Below are 26,325 nucleotides of genomic sequence, written 5' to 3'. Positions count from 1 at the left end.
GAAATTTCTAGGGAATTCTGAATGTCAGGCACAGATGACTCACTTTCTTACCATGATTATGGACAAGCAGTTATCATAAAGTTGTAGAATAAGAATGACACACTCAGTATTTAGGGAACTTCAGTTTGAGAGTAACCTGCTTAGTAAAGAAAGACAGGAGGAGCACAGTAATATCTACAATAGGGCTAAAGTTCAATAAAGCAGAGGAAAACATTAAAGATAGCCAGAGATACAGAAAGGAAATACTACCCCAATAATACTGTTTAAAACTGAACTCAAGTCTACCATCAATATCTTTAAGTGGATTCAGACTTAAAAAAAAACATTAACACAGCCATTAAAAGAATAAAATAATGTCATTTACAGGGAAATGAATGGAACTAATACAAATCACATTAACTGAGGTAAGATCAGAGAGACAAATGATACGTGTGCTCTCTTATCTGTGGAAATTAGATCTAAAATGAAGTAGGATATGGCAAATTATACAGGATTCTAGAATCTCACACACAGTGAAACCAAAAGAGGATACTCTTTTTAGGAGAGCAACACAAAGGCCCATTGCCAAAATGCCTCTTCATATTATACAAAATAATATACGTACTGAAACAAACTCCAAGATATGGAAACAAACTCCAAGATATGGAAACAAAGTTTTTGGTTTTTGATAATTCTGTCTTCTTTACTTTATAGATGGTTTATTCACATGTATATCTTTGGGAGGGTCGGGGGAGGGCATAGAAGTTTAAGGGGAAAACGGGTGAAAAGACAGGAGAAAGTGGTCCCAGGCCAGCCCTAAGCAATAAATCCAAGATCCTATCAGAAAAATAGCAATGCATAAGCTCACACCTGTTATCCTAGCTACTCAGGAGACTGACATCTGAGGATCACAAGCCAGCCTAGGCAGGAAAGTCCATGAGACTCTTATCTGTAATTAACCACCAAAAAGCTAGAAGTAGAGCTATGACTCAAGTGGTAGAGTGCTAGCCTTGAGCAAAAGTGCTCAGGGATAGTTCAAGCCCCATGACTGGTAAACACACACACACACACATACACACACACACTGATAGAGCACCTGCCTAGCAAGCATGAGGCTCCATATCCAAACCCCAGTATTGCCAATAAAGAAGAAAGAAAGAGAGGGAAGGAAAGAAAATTGGAAGGAAGGAAGGAAGGAAGGAAGGGAAAGAAAGAAAGAAAGAAAGAAAGAAAGAAAGAAAGAAAGAAAGAAAGAAAGAAAGAAAGAAAGAAAGAAAGAAAGAAAGAAAGAAAGAAAGAGAGAGGACGGAAGGAAGGTATGAAAGAAAGAGAGAGGGAGGGAGACGTCTATTGGTACTAACCAGAGAAGAAAAAAGAAAACAAAATAATCAAATTTATCTGAAGAACACTCAGTCAACTAGAATACAACTACAAATTAAATTGAATCTATTTTTAAACAGTATAGTTCTTTGCTTTAAGGACTGTTACCGTGCAATTGGTCAAGAAGTGCAATGGCTATTCGGTGCTGAGCTTGAATGAGTTCCAGATGCAAATCCATCATGAAACTATTTTCTGAGATTGGTTTGTAAGTGTCTCCATCTGTATCATGGGAGCACTTTTGTCAGGAAGAGTTAAAGTAAAAATGAAAAGAAAAAGCATCAAAACACACTGAAAATAACTAAATCCTATCATCACATCAAGTTGTATCTTATTCAGTTCCATTAAATTCTGCTCCCTTCTGAACCCTTTGTTATTGGCTCATACACCAATAAGTACACTCAGAATTCATTAATGACCTCTTCAGTGACAAATTCAAAGACACTATTCTTGAGATACTGCTAGGAAAATATATTTCTGCCCTATAAGAGGAAAACTGCTACAAAATCATGCTTTCCTTATCCATTTGCAAGTCATCCCTCTTACTACACAAGTAGAACTTCAACCTGATACAAGATTTTCCCATTCTCACCTTGACATAGCAATGGTCAATTACTGATGATCCATTTGGCAAAGTAGTTAACATGAAATGTAAATTCATTCCATTAATTGTTTTATCAAGAAGTTCATAAGCATAAGACAACTGTTCCACTGGTGTTTTCTAAAATAGTTTCATAAACATAAAGGAATAAAAGAAAACTTAGGGAAAATCATATACAACATTTCCAAACTCTTCTTAACAGCAGTTCAAAACTAAGTAGCAGAAACTTAAGTAATTTACCCAACGTTAACAGTGTAGGACATCTTAATAAATGTGTTTCTCTTTGACTAAACATTGAGTGCTATCAATAAAGATGAAAATAATATATTTCATCATTTTCCAAGTATAAATTAAACTTTTCACAAACATGTATATAATTTCAATTTATTGTTTTCAAAGTTCTGATTATATCTAGTATGGTAATAATACAAACTTACATTCCCAGTAATAGGGAGGTGGAGACAGGACAATCAGGAGTTTGAAACCAGCCTAAACTACACAGAGAGAACCAGACCAGCCTGACCTACAGAACAAGGCCTTGTCTCAAAAAGAATTTTTAAATATACAGCTTATATAATTCATCATTTTGCATACTTAATTTTTAAAAGTTATTTTATTTAAATCCCAAGTGATTTTTAAATATTTACAACTATTGAGTAGTTGTACAAAATCTCAGAACTAGAAGTGTAGATTTTATCTGTGTGTGGTGGCACATGCCTATAATTCAGCAACTGGGAGGCTGAAGCAGAAGGATTACAAGGCCTGCCTGTCATGCAGAATGATTTTGAGATTAGTCTATCTCAAAAAAATCAAAGGCTTGAGCTGAAACTCAGTGGTAGAGTGCCTGCTTTCCAGGTGTTAGGCCCTATATTTGATCACTAGAACAAAACAAAAAGATCTAGGGTCCAACAAACCCAGTGGTCTACATCTACATCATAATTTTAAAAATCTACTTTTTCACTCAATTATATGTTGCTAAAATGCATTCAGACTGGGGTAAGTCAGGATTATGAGCACAGAAGGATTCTAGATTTTTACAAACAGAAAAAGAGTCAGTGAACAGAATAAGAAGTATCCATCACTATTAGAAGACATGAAGAAGCAAACCTGAAGAAAGCTGCCAATGACAATTGAATCTAGGAGGCAGTCGACAACCTCAAACACCTACTACATGGTAGCTGTTCAACTACAAGAGCTCACACAATGTGACTGGTAAATTCTTACCTCTCATCTGCCACTCCAGAATGAAAACTCTCATATTCTGCAATAGAATCCCTATGAATCCCCCTTCTTGGAAATACTAGCCACTTGGAGCCATAGGGAAATGAAATGCTGCAAATACAGTTCCAGATTGCCCCTATCATTCAAAGGTGACCCAGAGATGGGTTGTAGTGATGCCAAGCTGACTCTAGTCCAAATCCTACCATAATTCATTCATCTCAGATTCATGTAACATTAACAGAGGCTATTCTGAAAAGATGTCACAGTTTATTTACTCATCTGCATATAGACACTTAAGACACTATTACTAAATATGCTGTCAGGCATTATACATATCTGTGAATAAAAATGAAGTTATTACTTACTTTATTGTTTTATATCTTTTTTCTGGTTTTTTTAAATCATCTAAGATTTATAGAAAATGATGGAAAGAAGAATGACATATTCTTACATGGTTACAGACTAGATGGACTACTTTTAATCTTTAGGCATAACATTAATTGAGGGTCTTTGGATGATACACTTTACTAGATAAGTAAGCCTTCTATTCTGAATGTTCAGGAGTCATTTTTCAAAGGATGGTCATGCCAGATGCTGGTGGCTAACATCTGCAATTCTAGCTACACAGGAGGGCTGAGGTATGAGAATCAAGATCCCAAGTTAGCTGGGGCAAAAAAGAGAAAAATCCATGAGACTCATCTCCAATTAACCATCAAAACCTGGAAATGGAGCTGTGGCTCAACTGGTAAAGTCCTAGTTTTGAGCAAAAAAGCTCAGGAACAGTGTCCTCACCCAGAGTTCAAGTCCTAGGAATGGTAAATAAATAAGTAAATAAATAAATAAAGTTGTTTAATCTTATCAAATCATTTTCCACTAAAGAATTACAGGCTCGGAGATGTTCCCAAGTAACTCAAGCAGCATGAGTTCAAATAGAAACCTATTTATGGGCAGGCTCAAGGTTATAACTCATTAGGGAAAGAGACTTTCTCCCACCCACTCCTCTTCTGAAGACCAAGGCTGAGATAATTCTCAACATAGACAGACTTTGTTCTAGTTGATCATAGGATGTAATGTCAGTGCCAACTTCATCTTTCATGTGCTCAAGCTTTATTCCTGGAAGCCTGTTAAAAATCTAAGCTTCTCATGCCCAGCTACCTACTACAGCACTCACTTGTAAACTTGCCACTCAGGTTTTCAGCTCGCCTTTCTATTTTGGACCCAGGCATTTACCTTACTTTCTTGAGAGCTCCACTTAAGGATTCTTTATTCAGTTTTTTTCCAGCAGTTCCAGGTTTTTTTCTACCTGGATTTGAATGCATCTAGGTAGTTATTTGGCCAAATACTATTTAAACATCAAAAAATGTCAAAGCCTCCTCACACATTCACATTCCATCCTTATTGTGATCATCACCATGGTCATCCCATTACCATCTTCATCTTCATCACTGCTAACATTTTATTAAAATATGCTCTCACAAGGGGATAAATGCTTTACATAGACTGCTTTTTTAATTGCCATAGCATTATAGGCTAGACACTCATTAGTAGACCATTCATTAATAAACCATCTATTGAAGAAACAGATACTATACATTTAGCAACATTTTGAGTAGTTTTACGTAATGTAATCCTAGTAGTACTTCATATATTTTTCAAATAGCTTGTATATAGGCAAGATACATAATTTATTCCATATATAGACTCTGGTAGGTGAGCATACAGATTTGGACCCTCCCTGTAATAGTAAACTGTCAGTCATTTTCCTACTTTTCCCTTCTCCAGGTAGGTTAGAAAACTCTTGAAATGCAGAGCTCTGTGTAAAACACATAACACAAAGAAGCTACTAGATGCCAGGTGCTATTTTCTAAAATATTACCAATATTTCACTTAAACAAGGTAAGTACCCCAGGTCAGTTGAGCAGGCTCTGAACTTTAGGGCTTAACATTCACATGGTTGCCGTCACAGACTTTATTTTCATTCTGACAATTTCTGCTGTAAATTGTCTGGAGGAGATGTCTTTTTCTGATTTAAATAACAGCAATGTCTTCTAAATGGTCTTTAGTTTCTTTGTTGTAGCAAATTTTATACATTCTAAGCAACTGTTTTCATTTAGTGGCTTTAACTGCCAGAAAATTACTATCTCAAAGGCAGAAATAAGGGGATACTAGGAGGCTAGCCTGGGCAATAAGAAAGAGACTCCATCTCCATCAATGTCTGAACACAATGGTACAGCAGCTTACCATCCCCAGGGACAAGGGGAAACAAAATAGGAGGACTACATCCCAGATTGGCCCAAGCAAATAATGGCAGACTGTAATTTAAAAATAACCAATTCAAAAAGGGGTTGGGGTTGGAGACAAGTGCAAGACCCTAAATTCAATCCCAGTACTGCCAAAAAGAAAAATTCCATTTCAAGCCAAACCTAACACTTGAGAAATTGCACTAGGAATCCTATTCTTGCTATATGATACCTCAGAGAATACAAGCTAGCCCACTAAACCAGTGAGTCTCAAACTTCAGTGTGCTTAGGAATCTACCTGAAGAACATTTAAGAAGCTCATACTTGGGCTGGGAATGTGGTTTAGTGGTAGAGTGCTTGCCTAGCATGCATGAAGGCCTGGGTTTGATTCCTCAGTACCACATACACAGAAAAATCCAGAAGTGGTGCTGTGGGTTAAATGGTAGAGTACTAGCCCTGAGCAAAAGAAGCTCAGAGACAGTGCCCAGGTCCAGAGTTCAAGCCCCAGGACTGGCTGAAAAAAAAAAAAAGAAAGAAAAAAGAAGCTCATACTTGAAATTAAAATTGGATGTCTAGAGTGAGAAATGGCAAGCTGTATAATTTGAGAAGCTCTTAGAAAAAAAAAAAAACAAAATGGTCAGACAACCATCTCTTATGCAGTTAATCTCTGCTCCCAATTTGAGATTTCTCAAAACTAACTCTCTTCAGAGGAGATAATACCACATAAAGAACTCAACTTTGTATCATTGAGAACACAATTAGAAGATGAACATTAACCCGAGTAAGTAAATTTAGAATAGATTCCTCCTCTAGTACTGCAACACATTCATAAAGTCATTTGATTAATATCTAGTGTTTCTTAGGACTTCATTGATACCAAGTATGGCAGAAGTCTGGGTGAAATAATTCTTCAAAATAATTATCAATTGAGGTGGGTGCTGGTGGCTTACACCAATAAATCCTAGCTACTCAGGAGTCTGTGATCTGAGGATCATGGTTCAAAGCCAGCCCAAGCAAGAAAGTCCATGAGACACTTACCTACAATTAACTAAAAAGCTGGAAGTGGAGCTGTGGCTCAAGTTATAGAGTGCTAGCCTTGAGCGAAAGAGCCCAGGAATAGTATCTAGCCCTTAGTTCAATCCCCAGGACTTGGATGAAAAGAAAAATTGCCCTTTAGTCTTATATTTCAAGAGACTGTCACAAATAAAGATAATGGGGTAAGTAGCATATTATAAAAGACCAATAAAAGTTATTCAGGCCAGGCACTGGTGGCTCACGCCTGTAATCCTAGCTACTCAGGAGGCTGAGATCTGAGGATCATGGTTCAAAGCCAGCCCAGGCAGGAAAGCCCGTGAGACTCTTATCTGTAATAAACCACTAGAACACTGGAAGTGGTGCTGTGGCTCAAGCAGTAGAGAACTGGCCTGGAGCTGAAGAGTGCAGGGACAACACCCAAACCTAGAGTGCAAGCCCCACGACCAACAAAAAAAAAAAGTTATTCAGATATGTATTTAAAATATATTTAAGCTTGTTTACAACTATTAAAACTGAGCAAGGAAACCAACTGAAATAGTTTTGGGAAGAGGGAAGGGAGAGAAAGAGGGGGGTGAGGCTGATTGGAACGTAATAAAATCTTCCTCTGTATAACTAACATTAGTTTGAAAGTATCTTTTATATAAATACCCTACAGTTTTTTATAATTAGTATAGTGGCTAAAAGCATGGGCCTTGAAGATAAAACACCTGAATTCAAATCCCTGATCTAACTGTTCCTGGGTGACTTTTAAGTTGCATGTAGCAAAAATGAAGAATATGTTTACCTAAATCAACTGGGTTGGATCTCACTGAAAGTGAAAATATACTATACTGAGAAGTATAGTATACTAAAAGGAAAAAGTATGAAAATATTTATATACATAGAAAAATGGCAAAACAATATTCTGTATTGCTTGGAAACATACACATATGTAATAAAAATATCAAGATACCTGGAATTTATCATCAACATCATAAATTATATATTGGAAAGTAATTAGTCCTAGGTGGAGGACAGGCAATGAAATGCAACCAGGAGTGAAAGATGTAAGTATTTTCTTCAAGGCTGTCCCTCTGTATCCTGAGCTCCACATCCATGGATTTAGTAGATCACAGATGAAAAATATTTGTGGAAAAATATGTCTAAACTGAACATGTTCAGACATCTTCTTATCATTACTTCTTAAACAATTTAATAAGTGAGGGTCAGTGGTGAACTAAGGCTGAGTCCATCTAATGTACCATAACTGTTCAAAGTACTTTTTTTTGCAGTACAAATAGTAAAATTTTAATGAATCCCAATGAGCAAATATAAACATACCTCAACAAGTGAGGAAGATACTTGGCATTATTCTTCAAAGCTTCGAGGCCCTACTTGTACAGAAGTAATTTATAGAAAAACTATTCACTGCTTATTGAATCTCAAATTCTATAGATGATTCACAATGGTAATCTCAGATACCTGCAGCCCACCAGAAACTAATTTAACATTCTTGGTGAAAATACTTCATTTCTAAACTTGTATTAACCCTTGAACTGTCTGCTCATTCTTCATGTGATTTAATTTCTTTTAGTTACCTGGTATGAGAAGTTTGAGAGGGCTGAAAAGGTGGCTCAGTGATAGAGTGCTTGCCTTGCATACATGAGGCCCTGGGTTTGATTCCTCAGCACCACATAAGCAGAAAAAAAAAGCCGGAAGTGGCGCTGTGGCTCGAGTGGGAGCTGGGGATGTAGTTCAGTGAGAAATTTGAGATACACAGTCCATTACAATGGCCAGGGATCACCTTGGTGGTCCAGTGATACTTCTATGCTAACTAAGGGAGATACGTGGTCAGAAACAAGAGAGCTGGGCAGACGGGGTGAGCCCCCCTCCTGCAGGTTAAGATGCACCCCTCTAATTCTATAGTGCAGAGTAGTCAAATTACTTTTTTAAAAAACTGTCATGAACAGTTATCTTTTTTTCTCCCAAACTTGCATTGAGAGTTGCATTTCACTGTACATCATATAAAACAGTCAGCCCTTATAAGACGACATGCTCTGCATAATGCATTCAGAATCATAGATTGTTTTTGATTCGTCTTCATCTTTTTTTCCCTGACTGTGCAGGAGTTGGAGTCTCTTTTATTTCCTCATTCACACTGGATACAGGTTGTTTAAAAACGATTTCATCATTTTTATCACTCAGTTCAGCCACTTCTGATTTTCGTTTCTCAAAAAATGTTGGTGTACAAACTGGGGTGGGGCCCTTGCTATCCACAGGCTTCTCAGGGGTGCTTTCTGAAGCAACTTTGTCTTCTCCTTAGGCACACTTGAACCCTTTCTCTTAGATATAATCAATGACAGAAAACTATAATCAATTCCATTTGCTGCTAATTTCTTCCTGAATAAGGTTTCTTTCCTTTTAAATCGCACTTCCATCTGCATCTTTTGTGTAAAATTCCTGCACTGATTATAGGGCTTTACTGCTGGGTATGTGGGCTAACGTAATGCAATATTCCATTCTTTAAAAAGTTCTTCTTGTATTTTTTCTCCTGGCATAAAACGACACACTAGCATTCTCCCACCCAAAAGGTAGTTGTCCATGGTGTCAGCAACTCTCTTGGCTACCTCCTCAGATTCAAATTCCACAAATGCGTCGCCTCTGCTATTTCCAGTCCTTTTACTTCTGGACAGATTAAATCTTGTAATAGTGCCAAACTGGGAGAAATAAGTCTGGATCTGATTTTCATAAATTGCTTTAGGTAAGTGGCCCACAAAGATCACTCCAGGAGTAAGATTGTCTTGCTTTTTCCGCTTGGTAATGCGTCAGTGAACCTGCTCCTTCTGAAACTGGACATTGTCCTGCAGGTTCAGCAACAGAATCCACACTGTGGAGGCAATGAAGGCCGCCCTCTCAAAAATGGGCAAGCTCAGAGTACATTTTAATCAGTGACTGTATTAGTTACGTTTGCATTGCTGTGGCCAAACACTTGAGAAAACAACTTAGAGAATGAAAGATTTATTTGAGCTCCCAGCTTAAAGGGTTCATTCCATGGTTACTTGGCCTCATCTGTTTGGCCGGAACATCATGATGAGGGAGGAAGTGTAAGGCAGAAAAGCTTCCATCATGGTGGACAGGAGAAAGACAAGGAGAAAGAAGGAGATATAGTCCCAAGGATTCTCCCCGAGTGACCTTCTTCCTCCAGTCAGACCTCCTAAAAGTCTCAGAACACTCCAAAACTGTGCCATCAGCTGGTACCAACTAATCAACACATGAGACTGTGAGGACCATTCCACATTCAAACCATAATAGATAAGCACTCATTCGGTCTGCCAGAGGCATAGACTGAATAAAACACTGTTCCCTCTATAAATCCATTAATCGCAATATATTCAAAATACTAGTGATAATGTAACTGTAAATCCTTTTATGCCATTTTTATCTACTTTTAATTTTTTTCTAGCATAAAGGCAAAAGGTAGGAAAACAGCTCAGAAACCATAGGTTCTTAAACTTTAAATATTCACAATTATTTTTATAATGAGCTATTATATATTTGATATTTGAAATGTTGTTATTTAAAAATAAAAATTCATGGAGCTTTTTTGTTGTTCTTGTTTACTTTTTGTTCCAATACTGAGGCTTGAACTCAGGGCCTGGGTGCTTTCCCTTAGTTGTTTGGGTTTTTTTTTTCCTCACTCTACAACTTGAGCCCTGCCTCCACTTCTAGCTTTTGAACTGGAGATAAGAATCTCACGGACTTTCCTTCACAAGCTAGCTTTGAACCATGATCTTCAGATCTCAACCTCCTGAGCAGATAGGATTACAGGTGTGAACCACTAGCAACTCATAAATTTATGTTTTTAATTATTTTTTATTTTTTTCAATAATTATTTTAATTATTTTTAATTCTGTAACATGTTAGTTTACCTTTAGTATTGAAATACCTTCTGGGATCCCTTTTGGGGTTCCAGAAAGTTCCTCATTTCCTCTTTTTGTAGATGTACCTGGAAAACAAAGGAGAATGGGATGGAAGAAGAGAGGAAGGGAAAAAAGGAGAAAAGTTGGAAGAGAAGAAAAAGAAAATAGGAGAGGAAGAAGCAAAGAAAAGCAGAGAAACAGAGGAAAAGAAAATATATATCAAAATCATTTAAAACGTTATACTAAGTTGATTGCCTTTTTAATTCTTAAATGCCAGAAATGATTTAACACTAGAATTTGACCAAATACCAAATTGTTTCTTTTATGTAATTTTTTTTGTTAAGCAGCCTAAAAAATTTTGTTTATCAACAAAGTGATATCATTGTAGAGATTAGTCTTCCAATATATTCTAGAAAGTCTATTTTGAAACATCCAGAAAAAAAATAGCAAAGAAGCCTAATGAATTTAGGTAAATATAAGAGAAGTTTAACCTAAATTAGAAGAATATAAATTATAAATATTTATATAGCAATGCTAAATTCTCTATTTTAAAATGTTTAATAATTCAAACTAAACAATGTATTATTTAACAAATAATAAAATAAATATATTTTAGACTAACATAAATAAACATAAAATAATGATTTGGGACTTATGTTTTATGTGTCAATACACATTACTAAGCATAACATCCTCAGAGAAATTTAAATGTTAAAATAAAAACATCCCCTTTTGACATCAATACAGAAGTTTCCAAATTTATAAATAGATCACCTCTGTATATAATAAACATTTAACAAAGAATCACTGGCTTAAATCGTACTTACTCCAGCTATAATTTAACAGTATAAAACAATCGTTTTCAAAAGTAACTAGTACATGAAACAGAAAAAAACTGAATAACTTTTTGTTTCCAGTAATGAGTAATCTAGAAAAGTTATCCTAACTGGAGAAAAACTGGAAAATATTTTGTTTTAATCTACAAACTAAGAAGATAGTAAAAATAATAATAAATACAGGGCAAAGATCTTGAGTAGAGAACCTGCCTAGATCCTGGGAAGGAGTCCATAGAGTATAGAACAGTGTAGAAGCTATTCTTAACTAGGAGCTATGTTCTAAAAAGGGAAAATAAGCTGAATGATGATTTGACAACTATGAGGGACTAGGTTAGCAGAAAATTAGGTGAGGAAAAATGGAGATTAAATGTGAAAGAACATTGATCCAAGTGTCCAGCAAGAATCAATGGTTAAGTTCTTTCTTCATGAAGCAGTCATAGACCTGAAAAATGGAAGAGATCAAAAGATTTAAAAAAATAAAAATAAAAGGAGGGAAAAAAGAATGGTGAGGGAAAAACAGAAGTCAGTGGTAATTAGGAATGAAGAAGAGGAACATGAATGAGGAGAAAGTAAAGTTCTGTCTGCCATTGAACCACAGAGTGCATAACCTTCTTAAAATGTACCTGTTTAACACTGTGTCCTCTAGTTCTGAAAAAAAATCATCAGTGAATCATGATATTGAAAGGCTTAGATTTCTTTTTTTGAATTTTAATTTTTGTTGATGGACAGAGGGGTAACAGTTACTTAGGTAATGAATACATATATTTTTGAACAGTGTCATCTCTTCCCTTGTTAAAAAGCTTAGTTTTCATGATTGGAAGTTTTCTTATATTCTAATTTATGTTTACCTATTTCTATTTATGCAGATATACATTAGTAATCTTATTTTTCATCTAATATTTTACCTGGAGATTTTTTAAATTTCCTTTTGGGGATTCCAAAACATTCTAATATTTCACATAATCGTAATGTGACCTCTGCCATCACCACAATATCAATCCCTTCCACTTTACAGGAATGAATCACTTCACTTATCTGCCACAGAAGATAAACCCACTAAAAAGAGAAAACACATGGAAAGAAAGTTTAAAATGTATTACATTGTACTGAGTCAGATTTTTTTCAAAGCAGTTCTTCCTTGACTTCACCATCTTCCATTCTTGAAGTATTACATAGACTTCTTATTAATACACCTTAATGATTAGTAATACAAAGTGATCCTAAAAATATGCCATTTTGGAAGTGGCGCTGTGGCTCAACTGACAGAGCACTCACCTAGAGCTGAAGAGCTCAGGGACGGTGCCCAAGCCCAGAGTTCAAACCCCACAACCAACAACAAATATATATATATATATATATATATATATATATATATATGCCATTCAACAAACTCATTTATGTACATTCATAAACAAGATCTGTTTGTTTATCCTCTGAATAGCTATAAATAGAAAGTTTATTATCTACTATCTTTCTATATCACCAAAAATTATCTGCCTTCTCAAAGTTCTTATCTTCCCTTTAAGGCAATTGTATTTAGTCACTATCAAAGTCCTCTGAATTCATGAGGAATTAAGTATAGGTTTCAGGCTCCAATCTATACGCTTATAAATTGACATCAATATGTATATCTGTAAAGCTTAGCATGTGAAGCCAACCAACTACTCTTAGTAGATCTAAAATGATAAAAAAAATCATAAGTTGGCTAAATATAGGTTGAAAGTTCAGACATATGCAAACTAGTATAGCTAATTTTAGAAAGCTCAGAATCATTGGAGCTGAAACATTACTAAAATAATATCTCATGTGTTTTTGTGTTATAATATCAGATATTGAGCTAGTATGCTTTCCCTTTCCCATGAAATTAAATGTAAATATATTATTATAAAGTAAAAACTAAATTCCTTAAAAATTAACTTACTTATTTGGCTTCTATATTTTTAATCCTCCTGACAAATTTATCCAAGTTCATATGACCTTAGCCACATACTTATTCCCTGCTTTAAAATTGAAATATTCTTCCACTCCCTACAACCAAATTGGTGCTGGGGTACAGAAACACACCTTGAAATAAAAGCTTGCTCAGCACTACAAAGACTATCTTCTTAACATCTATATCTGCAATGGTAAGTTTTACTCAAGTAGATTAAACAGAAGAAATCTAGCTTGGAAATTTGTATCACAATTTGAATTAACAACAAAGGAAAGAAGGAAGGAGAGAGGGAGAGAGGGAGGGAGGGAGGGAAGGAGGGAAATAAAAAAGTATTACTTTGTTAGTGCTGATTTTCTGAATGTATTTTACATAGTCATATTTGGACACATTGATCTTCTGAATTCCTACTTTGCATTTCTGCCACAGGAGCATTAACATGTCCACAACGATTTCTTTATCAGGCTGAACACTCTGAAAATGAAATTAAGTAAGTAACTAATAAGAAGATACATATATATATGACATTGTATGTCAGGCAACACTCTGGGCTTTATTGTTAATTATATGTGCCAATTTATTTATCATCCCTCACATAAACCCAACAAGGCACTTAACAGTACTATATCTTCCATTTACATATGAGTAACATGAAACACAAGGAGATGATATGATTGTTCCATGGACAAAATAACTAGAAAGTTGCACATCCAACACATTCAAATCTAATGGCCTAGTTCAAGTCCTTACTCTCAGACAATACTCTATACATGTGCTACTCCTGTCTAAAAAAAAAAATTCAAAAAAAGAAAGAAAAGTTCCAAGTATTTTTAGACACATGTGTAAACCCATAAGTCAATCAGACTCTCAGATTTACTCATATTGTTCTCTTTTAAAGTTCTTGTATTAAAGTAATAAAGAATTGGGAGTGGGAAGGAGAAATACTAGTAACTTAAGAGAGTAGAGATCTGAGAAGGTACCTCAGCAAGGAAGACAGGCATAAACTGAACCGAACTTCACTCCCTGTACCAACAGATGATCCCCAATAAGTGTTTCCCCTTTCCAGACAAAATTATTTGGGTCATTTGAAAAGAACTGAGTTATACAAAGGTAAGAATTACACTTAACATATACCAAAATTTTGAGTTCCTTCACACAGCTCTAAGACTTCATTTGATATGCATGTCATACTTTAGTACCACGTTTGGGAACATAACCCAGATCAGACTTCAAGAAATGTTTACTGAGCTAAACTAAGATACATATAATATTTTTTAAAACTTATAGATGAAAGATCCTTAGTCTTTTCAGCCTTGTTATTTTTATTAATTTTCCCACTATGCTAATTACATTGCTGTTAAATATTTTTCTCTCAAAACTTAAATACCTGCCACATGTATTCTAATAAACAAGGAAGAAATGAAAAAATGTAGAAGAGACAAATTTTTATTCCCCTTCACTGTATCTCACTTCCATGGACAAATGTCAACATAATATACTCTATAATTGTGGATTCCAAGCTTTTCACATAACAATAAAACCAAATTTTCAAATGAAATTCCACCAGAACTCCAGTGTAACATATAAAACTTCACGGAACAGACTAGGGTGCCCTGCTCAAAGCTGGACTTCTGAGGAAGATCAGAAAAGTCCCATGAACCCCTGTAATACAGTTTTAAAACCAGACAGCATAGATCAATGTCAGAGTACTTGCCTCTGCATGGACTCAAGGCTGCAGGTTCCATCCTCAGTATCACCATAAAAAGAATGCATAAAAACAAAAAAACTGTACTCTACTAGTTTTGCCTAAAGCACTCACATCTATGTACAGGTCATTTCTAAATACTAGCCAATCATCATGTGCAAAGCAATATCCAGTATTAACCAGGGTCTGTGGTCATAGGCTGTAAAGCCCTTCATCATTAGAAGTACAACTAGCCCACCACCTGCCCCAAAAGAGCAATGGATTGACACCCAAGTGATGACAATAATAAAAAGAAACATAAAATATCAGCCCAAGTACAAATTCTGTAATATCTTAAATCTGTCTTTAGCTGAGTGATAACTTCCTTCCACACTAATATGTTACTCAAAGTTCACTAACTCACCTTTGAAGAAGAGTCACAGACACAGAAATGCAAGATTGCTGCAGACTGAAAAATGTCTTCTAAAGAGCCACTATTTCCCAGGTAAGTTTCTGCATTTTAAAAAGCAGAAGAATATGGGGGAAATCCATTAGGAAATGCCAGATATAAAAGAAACAGAAAACACAGAAATTCTATAAAACAGGCATAAATGATAACTGGGAAAATACCACATAAACAAGATAACTTAAATATTTCTGTATAAAAACTAATCTAAGTAGCTCTACTCTAATTAAAAGTCTGTTTTAATTAATCCATGACATGTATGCCAACAATATTCAAAGAGAAACTGAAGAGCATTATAATTTTAAAGTACATATAAAATGTGGCAATGAAAAAAAGTAATAAAATTACTTATTCAGAAATCAAAGAGAAAAAATGCATACCATTACTTGATACAAATTGTTATCTGCAATTGAGCAACTGTATAATAACATGTGAAACATTAAAACACAGAATTTGATGTTGGTATAATTTGGGGAGGGGAAGGGAAAAAACAATTTTTTTTAAATAGGAATACAGGTAGACCCATTGCAATAAGAGATATACAAGATGTTATGTTGAAAAACGAACTTTACAACTTTTGGCAGGGGGCACGATGGGAAGGGATGGGAAGGAGAAACAAAGGAGGAGGCAACAATGCTTGATAAGAAATGTACTCATTACCTTGCCCATGTAATTGTAACCCCTCTGTATGGTATTTTCACAATAAAAAAAGAATTAAATAATTTTCACTAGTCTAAAAAGTAGACCAGATTTCTAATTACATACACAGTATCTTTTGAATTCTTTAAATTCTGGAAGGAAAAATACTGCATCTAAAAAGAGAAGGTAGGCAACCCAACAGCCCATTACTAAAGTGAACTGATGCCTCTTGCCTTTGCACATACAGCCCCTAGGCTTTACAGTTACCTCAACAAGACAACTGCTTAGTATAACCTTATTACTCTACTCTAAACTGTCAACAGAATAAAATGCATAATCTTTACAAGGTACAGAAACCCCATTACTTGGCTCCCAGATGTTTCCATGCTTGTCACCTAATACATTCCCCAGCTCCACTACCTCTACCAATACACACCAGCCATTCCTCTCCCCTCACCTTGCCTTCAGTCACCAAATACATTCTTGCCTTTAGGCCTTTTACCTCCTGTTCCTTCTCACTAGAATAAGCGCATTTTATGAATTAAAACAAAATACTTCAAACAGTAAATACTTACCACTATTAGTAAACTTTTTAAAATACGTATGAATGGGATGTCCTTCTTTATCATTTTCCAAAGGCAAAATCAACCCTTTGTTTCTCTTGACATTGATTAGTGGTTCTATTGCAATCAGAAGAATTAAGTCTTTCTCTGCTTTCTTTGACTCTGGATCATTCTCCTTCTGAGAGAAGATATCCCCCAAGTTAATTAGCAACTCAGTACCATTTTAACAAAACAAAAAAATCATGAATGGTGTTGCCTGTTACCTCCAGAGAAAGAAGAAGTTGTACAGCTGAAGATTCAAATAAACTCCATTCTTCATAAGTAAAAGCTAATTTTATAAATTTCAGAGCAGCATCCAGAGAAATCACATTTTTCTTCTCTACCATGCACTCCAGCAGTGATATTCTGGGAAACTCAAGCTTTCCACTTGTACCAATATTTGCTATGAAAAAAAGGAGAGAGATATGAAAATCATCCATGCAAAGAAATATAAATACAAAATATAAATACAAAATATAAATATCAGACACTACCAGACTCTAAGGCAACAAGAGCAAATTGGTGAGCATGTTCCCTTTCTTCACTGAGACCAGATACATGACCAAACCAGAAATATAAGTGGACAAATACAGGATACTGTGGGAGCAAGTAGGAAGGGCCCAACAGAGATTTGAGGGAGGGTGAAAATCTAGTCAAGAATAGCTACCAGAATAAACATGGACACTCAACATGTAATTACCAACAGTTATTTGTTGTTAACTGCTCATAGTTGTTACCATTACTTCCCAAATGAGGTGGCTACATGTACACTGGGAACTCAGGGAAGAGATCTAAAATAAGGACATAGCTTTTAGAGTCATCATTATGTATATCAATAGCAAATGGTACGATCAGCCATAAACATCCTGAGAACACCAACATTTAAGAGTCTATTTTCCTCTCTATTATGAACTCCAGCAGCAAAGTTCTGAAAAAGAGGGTACATGCTACTTGGGAGGCTGAAACAGAAAAAATTGTGGGTCAAGATCAGCCTGAGCAAAAAAAAAAAAAAACCATGAGATTCCTTTTCCATCAATAACTGGGCGCGGTAGTGTGTCATCCTAGATAAGATCATAATGATCATGGCTCCAAACTAATTGGGGCAGAAAAGTCCATGATAATTCAACTTTAACGGAAGAAGTTGGGTTTGGTAGCTGTGCCTGTCATCCCAACTACTACAAGAAGCCTAAAATGGCCTATCATGACCCAGGCATACCCAGGAAGTAATCAAGGAAAATCCTATCTCAAAAATAATGTGAAGGGTAAACAAAGGAGGAGGCTGCAATGCTTGATAAGAAATGTACTCATTATCTTGCCCATGTAATTGTAACCCGTCTGTACAGTATGTTCACAAAAAATAAAAAAAAATAAAAAATAAATGACTACAGGGGGCGGATGGAAGCGCGGCGGCGCGCGGCTGTCACTACGGCGGTGAGGACCTGGCGGTAACCTGGGGGGCCAAACTGCGGCTGCTGCCCAAGTGGTTTAGGCGAGTCTGAGCCGCAGCCCGGCCAGACTTGTGCTGGCCAGACTTGTGCTCTGCCCGGAGGAGCCGGAGCCGTAGAGGTTGCGCAGGCGCGGGACTCCCGGGCCCACATGTCTCTGGTGGCGGAAGCCTTAGTTTCGCAGATGGCAGCTACAGAACCTTGGCCAGAAAATGCTACATTATATCAGCAACTGAAAGGGGAACAAATTTTGCTTTCTGACAATGCAGTTTCTCTTGCTGTGCAGACCTTTTTGCAGATGTGTAATTTGCCTATAAAAGTGGTTTGTAGGGCAAATGCAGAATATATGTGTCCATCTAGGTCATTGTCTTAGTGATGGATTGGATGATGTCCAAAAAGTAGCAATGAAAGCTTATATGGAATTAGTCAACAATATACTTTTGACTGCAGAGTTGTATCTTCAGTGGTGTGATAAAGCTACAGTAGAGGAGATTACTCATTCTAGGTATGGGTCTCCTTACCCAGGGCCTCTGAATCATATTTTGACCACCAGAAACAGTGGGAAGTCAAACATAAGATGAAAGCTATTGGATGGGGCAACAAGACCCTGGACCAAGTCTTAGAAGATGTAGACCAGTGCTGTCAAGCTCTTTCTCAAAGACTGGGAACACAACCATATTTCTTCAACAAGCAGCCTACTGAACTTGATGCCCTGGTATTTGGCCATCTGTACACCATTCTCACCACTCGACTGACCAATGATGAACTTTCTGAGAAGGTGAAAAACTATAGTAACCTCCTTGCTTTCTGTAGAAGAATTGAACAGCACTACTTTGAAGATCGTGGTCGATGCAGGTTGTCTTCGAATTACATTTTAATATAGCTATTTTTAAAATAACTGGAAACGTTTTACTTGAATGTTATAATAGACATTGGAATCAGAATTTTAAAGCCAAAAACACTGTTCTTTTGCATCCTCACAACAAATAATGTATCCTATATGTATTCTTTATACTCTTCCTGTGTATACATTGTTAATTTCCAATTGTCTCATTTGATGTATTGTACTCTAAATCTTATAAGCATATGAAAATAAAGTTTAAACAATTGTAAAAAAAAAAAAAGTAATGACTACAGTAAAGGTCTAGAAAGCATAGCTCAGTACAGAGCACCTGCCTAGGAAGCCCAAGACCTGATTTCAAACCCCAGTACCACAAACAGAGAGAACAGGGTGGGTATGGAGGGAGAAAAGGCTCAAAAGAGTGTTGAGAAAGAAGTCATAGAATCACACAAATACAGAGAGTACAAAAAGATAACTGAAGTGACTGAGCAATAAAGAGAATTGCTCTTTGTATTCTCAGTAGCATGGTAGATACATTAGGCTTTCTGATATACAATAGAAGAAAAGATTGAGAACTTTGAAAATCAAAATCTGGTTGTACATATAGACATAGAGAGAGGAAGGTGAAAAATGACATGGAGTAAAAGAACTGCTTGGAGAAACGAAGCTTGGAAAGATCAAGGAGAAGGGAGAAGGCACAAAAGAAAAATCCCTTCCATTTTAATAACAGGTGTTGGAAAGAACAAAGATAGATGAGTGTAGGTTTTGGGTTTTGAGTGAAAGAATTCAAGGAACTTCTGTGTGGAGAAATGAACCCAAACTGGCCCAGTGAGTGAAAGAATTCAAGGAACTTCTGTGTGGGGAAATGAACACAAACTGGCCCAGCTCCCTGCCTTTGGACACACACACACACACACACACACACAAATATACACACCACAGAACTTGACTAAAGCTATATAATGTATGGTCTAGCTTTTCACTTCTCCTTCCAAGTAGACTTCTCAGCCAAATTGGCTATCACAAGGCAATAGAAGATAAGCTTATGAGGGAAAGATACTAAATGCACAGCATCTTCAAAGAATAGCCACAAATTCAACAGAAAAATGGAAGACAGGGAAGGAGAACTGAGACACAAGTGTCTCTTGGCAGCCTTTCTCCCAAACAAGGTCCAGAGCAAGGCAGCAGAAGTACTAAACACGAGTATTATTTCAAATAGCTAGCCTCTGCCTCAGAAGTTTTATTCCAAAAGCAAAGGGTAGCTGAAAATAGATCAACATTCAAAGTCTCTCACCACATTCATAGAAATAAAAGAGAAATGATTTGATCAATGAAATAAATCCAAAATTCAACAACTAGGCAGAATTAAAAACCAAGGTTCAAAGCCAGCCTGGGCAGGAAAATCCTCAAGCATCTTAACTCCATTTTTGGCTCAACTATGGCTCAAGTGGTAGAGAGTTAGCCTTGAGCAAAAAAGCTCAGGGACAGCTCCAAGGCCCTGAGATCAAGCCCCAGGACCAGCACAAAAAAACCTGAATAATTACACAAGCTAACAAACAAAACCATCTTGGAAATCAAAGATCAAAGATACTTTCTTCACCTGAAAAATATATCTATAAAAACTGCTTTAGCAAACATACTAATGATAAAATGTTGAAAGTTTTCTGTTTGAGATTTAAAAAATGAGACAAAGATAAATGCTGTCATCATCCTTCCCATGTGTTTATTAGAGATCCCATCTAGCACAATAAGTAACAGAAAACAGGCAAGAAATAACAGGAAAAAGGAAATTTAAAAGGGTAAGAATTTGAAAGAAGTATAATTGTCATTACCCACAGATTATTATATACCCATAAAATACAAAAAAATCTACAAATAAACAGTTTAAATTATCAATTGCCATTAGCAAGGTTAATACATAAACTGGATATGGGGTTGAGAGTGCTATTTTGTTTTATTTTTCAGGTGGAATTTCACACTTTTTATGTAGGACAGCTTCAGACTATAATCTTTCTACATATGCCTCCCATGTAGCTGAGATTACACAAATGAATCATTCTACCCAGCTTGTTGGTTGATATGAGAGTCTCACTGACTTTTCACTCAGGTTGGCCTTAGACAACAATCCTCCTAATCTCTGCCTCCCAAATAGTGAGGGTTAGAGGTGTGTGTTAAACCATCCAACATTTTTTTATATATACTAACAAGTTAATTTTTTGTTATAAAATAATATCTTATCGTTTTATTTACCTACAAAGAGTTCTTTTCCTGCTATAAACAGTTCTGTAACAACATCTCGAAGCTCCACTTCATCAGTAGCAAAAGGTCCAGTTTGCAGTACTCGCCTATTTGAATCAGAAAGAGCTTCCAAGACAGCCAGAAACCGGGATGCAGTGCTGTCAAACAACTCTTCCAGTAGCCGTTCTGTAAGAGTACGTGGCCACGAATTCTAGAGTGCAAAAAAATCAGTCCATTTTTCAAAGATAATATAAGACCATGAAAAGTAAGGTATAGTTAACTAATGCTAACACAAATAGTACTTATATTAACGATCAGATGGGGCTTTCAGGGTTTTTTTTCATTTCTTTCTTTCAGTAGTACTGGGGAGTAAATTCAGGGTTTTGTACTTGCTAGAAAGGTACTTTACAACTTGAACCATGCTCTCAACCCTTTCTGCTTTAGGCATTTTTCAAAATAGGGTATTCTATAATCCCAGGTTAGTCTAGACAACAATTCTCCTATTTATATTACCTAAATAGATGGGGATGACATGTTCAGCTTTTTCTGTTGAGATCCTTTAATCTCTCTTTCTGGATATAAGCGTTCTTCTAAGATTGGTTAAAATAGAGATTTAAAAGTAGTTAAATTGGCTAGGCATTGGTGGCTCACTCCTGTAAAAGTCAGGACTGTGACTCAAGCTTTTCCTACATTCCACTGTACTTGACAACACAGATATTCAGTACGTGATAGTTGAATGAAAGAGTAAAAATAATCAATTATGATAGCTAATATTTATTAAGAACCTACTCTGTTCCAAAGACCTCTTAAGGGTTTTATATATAACATTTAATCCCTCTAACATGATTTCCTTCTTCAAACTTAACACAAAACATAGTTATTTTGTTTATTATGTAGTATTAGTCAGCTTTCTTGTCAGTATGACAGAATGACTGACAACAGCTCAGGGAAGAGGGATTTATTATGACCCACTGTTTCAGAGGTGATGTTTGAGCAGAACATAGTGGCAAAAGTATATGGCAGAGAATCTCCCTCACCTCATGGTGGACAGGAAGAAGGGTAAGGAAGGGACCAGCGACTGTCTGTGTATAATGTCCAACAACATACCACTAGTGGCCTAATTTCTTCAGCTTGGCTCCATATCCTCAAATTCCCAGAACCTCTCAAAATAGTGTCACAAGCTGAGGACCAGGTATTCAAAACATAAGCCTTTGGGGCAGTAATTTCAACCTTTATTTTCCTTATCTGAAGGAGATAAGCACTAAACCACATGATTTCAAAATTTTTCTCTGGGTTCTAAAGCTCAGCAACTCTTATATCAGAATCTTCTCCTCTATCTCCCCACTTCATTTACATTTTCAGTCCCTTTATAGAAGCTCAGGAAAAAGAGAGCTGATGGCCATGAAGGATTCAGGGACAGCTTAAGTTAGACAGAGAACTGGGCCTTGAGGGACACTGAGCTCAAAATGGGGAGGGCAGGGCAAGGAGAAACGGGTAGCACCCCATAGGGATATCTGTCTCATTCCATTTTCTAAGACAGTCATTAACAGTTCTCCAAATACGCCTGTGGTTGGGAGAGGTCATGTAAGAAGAGACTTATGACACTCCCTGGCTCCTGTGAGACACTCCAGAATTCACTCTCTCCTTCAGCAGAAAGACTAGTATTTGCTGATTGAGACTGTTCCCCAGCCTGGCTCTGAGCAGCTTTGAGCACAGTTCCCTGATAACTCCCCTAGCATCTGACCCCAGAGAGAAATAAATTTTTTTAAGGCACCTGAAGTGTGTGGTTGTCTGTTGCTTCAGTACAACATAGTTCCTAGACTCTCTCATGGGGCAACCTGAAAGCTGATGAGAAGGGGTGCTTCTACCTCTCTCCAACCTCAAAACTAGCATTAGACAAGCATAGACAAGGCCAGTGCATACCTACTCAGAAAATTGTTCATCGGCAGGGGCCTGTTTCTTCGAGCCATTCCAGATTCTCTAGTTAACCTATCATTTCTTAACATGATGTCCCTTTAACATGGCAAAACTGCATTTGTATAAGATATAGAAAGGCTTAAAGAAAGGGATGAAGTGAGGCCATATCCTAAGTGGGGAAAGTTTCTTCTATGATTGTCCACTAGTGTAGAAAAGTGGAAGCAGGGTTTAATCACTAATGGCTATGCTCAAAAGACACTACTGAGTAATAGAAACAGACTGCAAAAGGAGTCACAAGTAGAGAAGACTTTTTAGGCTTACACTTTGTATTTCCTTTAGGTTAAGTCTTATCTTTGGTCTAAACAAAACTTTGTTTTTTCTTCGAGATTCAAATACTCCTCTTTTGAAGATCATCACTGCCATCTGTCTCAAAGAGAAGAAATACAAACCAGGTTACAACAGGCAGCACTTCTCAGCTACCAATATCAAGCATTTCATCAGTGATGGGGTGCAGTCAATCTCAGTAACTTCATAAAAATTTTATACCTTTAATGTAGCCTCTCTATAATATCTTCTGGAATCTTCCTGAGACATTGAAGAGCTCATCAATTCCAACTGTCTTAACTCATCAATTTTAGCTAAAGCACGCCGAGCGAATGCCTGTGTGCAATTAAAATGTTTATTCATAATAAGTTGGAATATAGTATTAAAAATGTATAAAGCAATAAGCTTTGTTGTCTTAGACATTTGCTGATTTAATGTGCAAATTAGACCACCAGCTGATGCTGACTTCTTTTAACATGATAGTTCTCCAGGCTATCATTTCTTATAAGCACCATTAAACTCTATAAATCTAAAGTTAAACTGTCAAGACTAACTTGATGAATGCTTATACACACACACACAAAAAAAATATATACTCATACTTACACACACACACACTATATATATATATATATATATATATATATATATATATATATATTCACATGAGCTTCTAAAACTCTAACCTTCCTAGCATAATATGCTGGATAACTTATTCGACTATTCATACAGTGACCACTATGCTATGAGGGTCTTAAAAAGCTTTATTTAATTTTGAATTCCCAATACTCAACATACAGGAAGTAACTAATAAATATCTAAGGGAGGGAGGAAGGAAAGCTTGCATATTTAATCATTTCATTCATTTAATCAATCATTGCTATACAGTAATTCTCTACAGATATTACCAGAAGTTCAAAAGAGCTATGTTGGTATAATTTGTGGAGGGGAAGGGAAAAACAAATTGTTTAAGTAGGGATACAGGTGGACCCATTGCAACAATGAGACGTACAAATCGTTATGTCGAAAACAAACTTTACAACTTTGGTGGGGGGGGGAGGAGAGTTGGGTGGGGTGGCGGAGGGAGGATGGGATGGGAAGGGGAAACAAAGGAGGAGACTACAATGCTTGATAAGAAATGTATTCATTATCTTGCTCATGTAATTATAACCCCTCTGTACAGTATTTTCACAATAAAAAAGAAATTGTGTAATTTGTTTTGCCATTTCTTTGAAATAGTTATATTTTCTTTGAATAATTTTGTTATCTTTTAATAGGTATACAAAGAAGTTGACATTCACCAAAGCAGTTTATGAATATAGTGCCTTTTGATCAGTGTCTCCCCTTTCAACATTCTCACTCACCTCTCCCAACCCACCCCTTCTCTTACTTTGCTTAATTTTTAGGTTATGTATTGAATTTTTGCCAGCTAACAAAGCATTTTATGTCTATAGTGCATCTTGATCTGTGTCAACAATTCAACATCTTCACCCCCACATCAGTCTCCCTTTCTCTTATATTTCTCAACTCTGTGGTATATACAATGAAGTCTTGCCTGCAGTGTTCCCCCTTCCCCTCTTCATTCTTCTACTTCTCTCCTCGTGGCCCCACCCTCCCCTTTTGAAAGTACTCTTTGTAGCACTTATTTTGTTGGGCTTTGACTTATCTTTTTAAAGAATTATACCAGTTGAGCTAGAATGTGTCTATAAATCTATAAGTAAATATACTGGGTGGCAAACAAGTGGTTACAAATGAATTAAGTAGAAGAGACACTATGAAGAACTCAAATATTTATGTTTTTTTATGAAAATGTTTTCAAAACCACCACAATATTAACACGTATGAATAGCAAATTTTCTTATGAGGAAGAACCCCATCAGAATTGAATGACTAGAACTACATAGAAATCACCTGGGCTGGGAAGGTGGCTCAGTGGTAGAGCGCTTGCCTTGCATGCATGAGGCCCTGGGTTCGATTCCTCAGCACCACATGAGCAAAAAGAAAAAAAGCTGGAAGTGGCGCTGTGGCTCAAGTGGTGGTGCGCTAGCCTTGAGCTGAAGAGCTGAGGGACAGCACCTAGGCCCAGAGTTCAGGCCCACAACCATACCCCCCCCCAAAAAAAATCACCTCCACTTATAACTTAAACAGCTATAGTAAAGTGTGCCACCTCTAATGTCCCAAAGCTTTACATGGTGAGTCATTTTTAGAGTATGTCCCAGGCTACAAAGGATTCCATGAAGGTTGAATTCAACTATTTTCCTGCCTGTGGACCTCTACCATCTAATCCTTCAGAATTAGTCCAGTCAGGAAAAACCAAATGTAAGGCATGATTAATGGGCTAAGTGATTTATTTATGGCTGTGAGCAGGATCTGAGAAGGTATTTTTACAGCTGTGGAGGCTGTGTCCTGTATAACACTCGCAGCCAGAGGGTTGAGTGAAGGGCAAATGCCAACTTGCCAGCCCCTTACACCAAATCATGCATGCCCCCCAGGACAGAGATGTGTTGGCCCAAATGAAAAGGGTTTCTATTTCTGGTTTTCACTAAAGTCCCGTTCATTAACCAAGCTAGTACTACATCTTTTTTTTTTTAATAAAGATGCATTTTATTTAACCACAATAGTGATGAAATTAAAACATTTAATGACAGCTAAAGTTGACAAGGATATGGGAAATAGACAATCTCACGTTTACTCATAGGTGAATAAATTACTACCTTTCTGTAACACTAATTTCTACTGTGAAAGTGTACATTCCGGTTTATCTATTATTACTGATACTTTAAAGAAATCATCCTGATCTATGGAGAGATTTTCCTTCCCCACCCAGGACTATTTCTTACAGTTTTATTGTAAATGCAGAAAAGCTAGAAATAACCAGAATGCTTCTTTGAGCAATAAAGGTTTGGTTAAAAGGAATGATAAATTTATACAGTGAATTTACATATATTACTCTGCATTAGCATATTTAAATATAATTTCTACTGCTATACTATAAATTAATTAGTTAAAGGAATTCTAAGGCTGTATGTGTATCATAAACTCAGTCTTATA

General features: G+C 36.4%; 1 protein-coding gene across 1 annotated transcript in view; it reads right to left on the bottom strand.

Annotated features, from left to right (window-relative positions):
- Cfap54 (cilia and flagella associated 54) overlaps positions 1 to 26,325 on the bottom strand; it is a 269,955-nt gene that overhangs the window by 214,152 nt on the left and 29,478 nt on the right. Inside the window, 13 exon segments of the mRNA XM_013018973.1 lie at positions 1,468 to 1,594; positions 1,949 to 2,077; positions 9,003 to 9,245; positions 10,362 to 10,438; positions 12,094 to 12,244; positions 13,458 to 13,592; positions 15,227 to 15,315; positions 16,483 to 16,648; positions 16,734 to 16,912; positions 17,814 to 17,820; positions 21,050 to 21,244; positions 23,272 to 23,373; positions 23,497 to 23,610. Of these exon segments, the coding sequence (XP_012874427.1) occupies positions 1,468 to 1,594; positions 1,949 to 2,077; positions 9,003 to 9,245; positions 10,362 to 10,438; positions 12,094 to 12,244; positions 13,458 to 13,592; positions 15,227 to 15,315; positions 16,483 to 16,648; positions 16,734 to 16,912; positions 17,814 to 17,820; positions 21,050 to 21,244; positions 23,272 to 23,373; positions 23,497 to 23,610 (1,714 nt within the window).

Source organism: Dipodomys ordii, unplaced genomic scaffold, assembly GCF_000151885.1.
Source record: "Dipodomys ordii isolate 6190 unplaced genomic scaffold, Dord_2.0 Scaffold3, whole genome shotgun sequence".
In the NCBI taxonomy this organism is placed as follows: domain Eukaryota; kingdom Metazoa; phylum Chordata; class Mammalia; order Rodentia; family Heteromyidae; genus Dipodomys; species Dipodomys ordii.
This window is presented reverse-complemented; position numbering and strand designations above follow the sequence as displayed.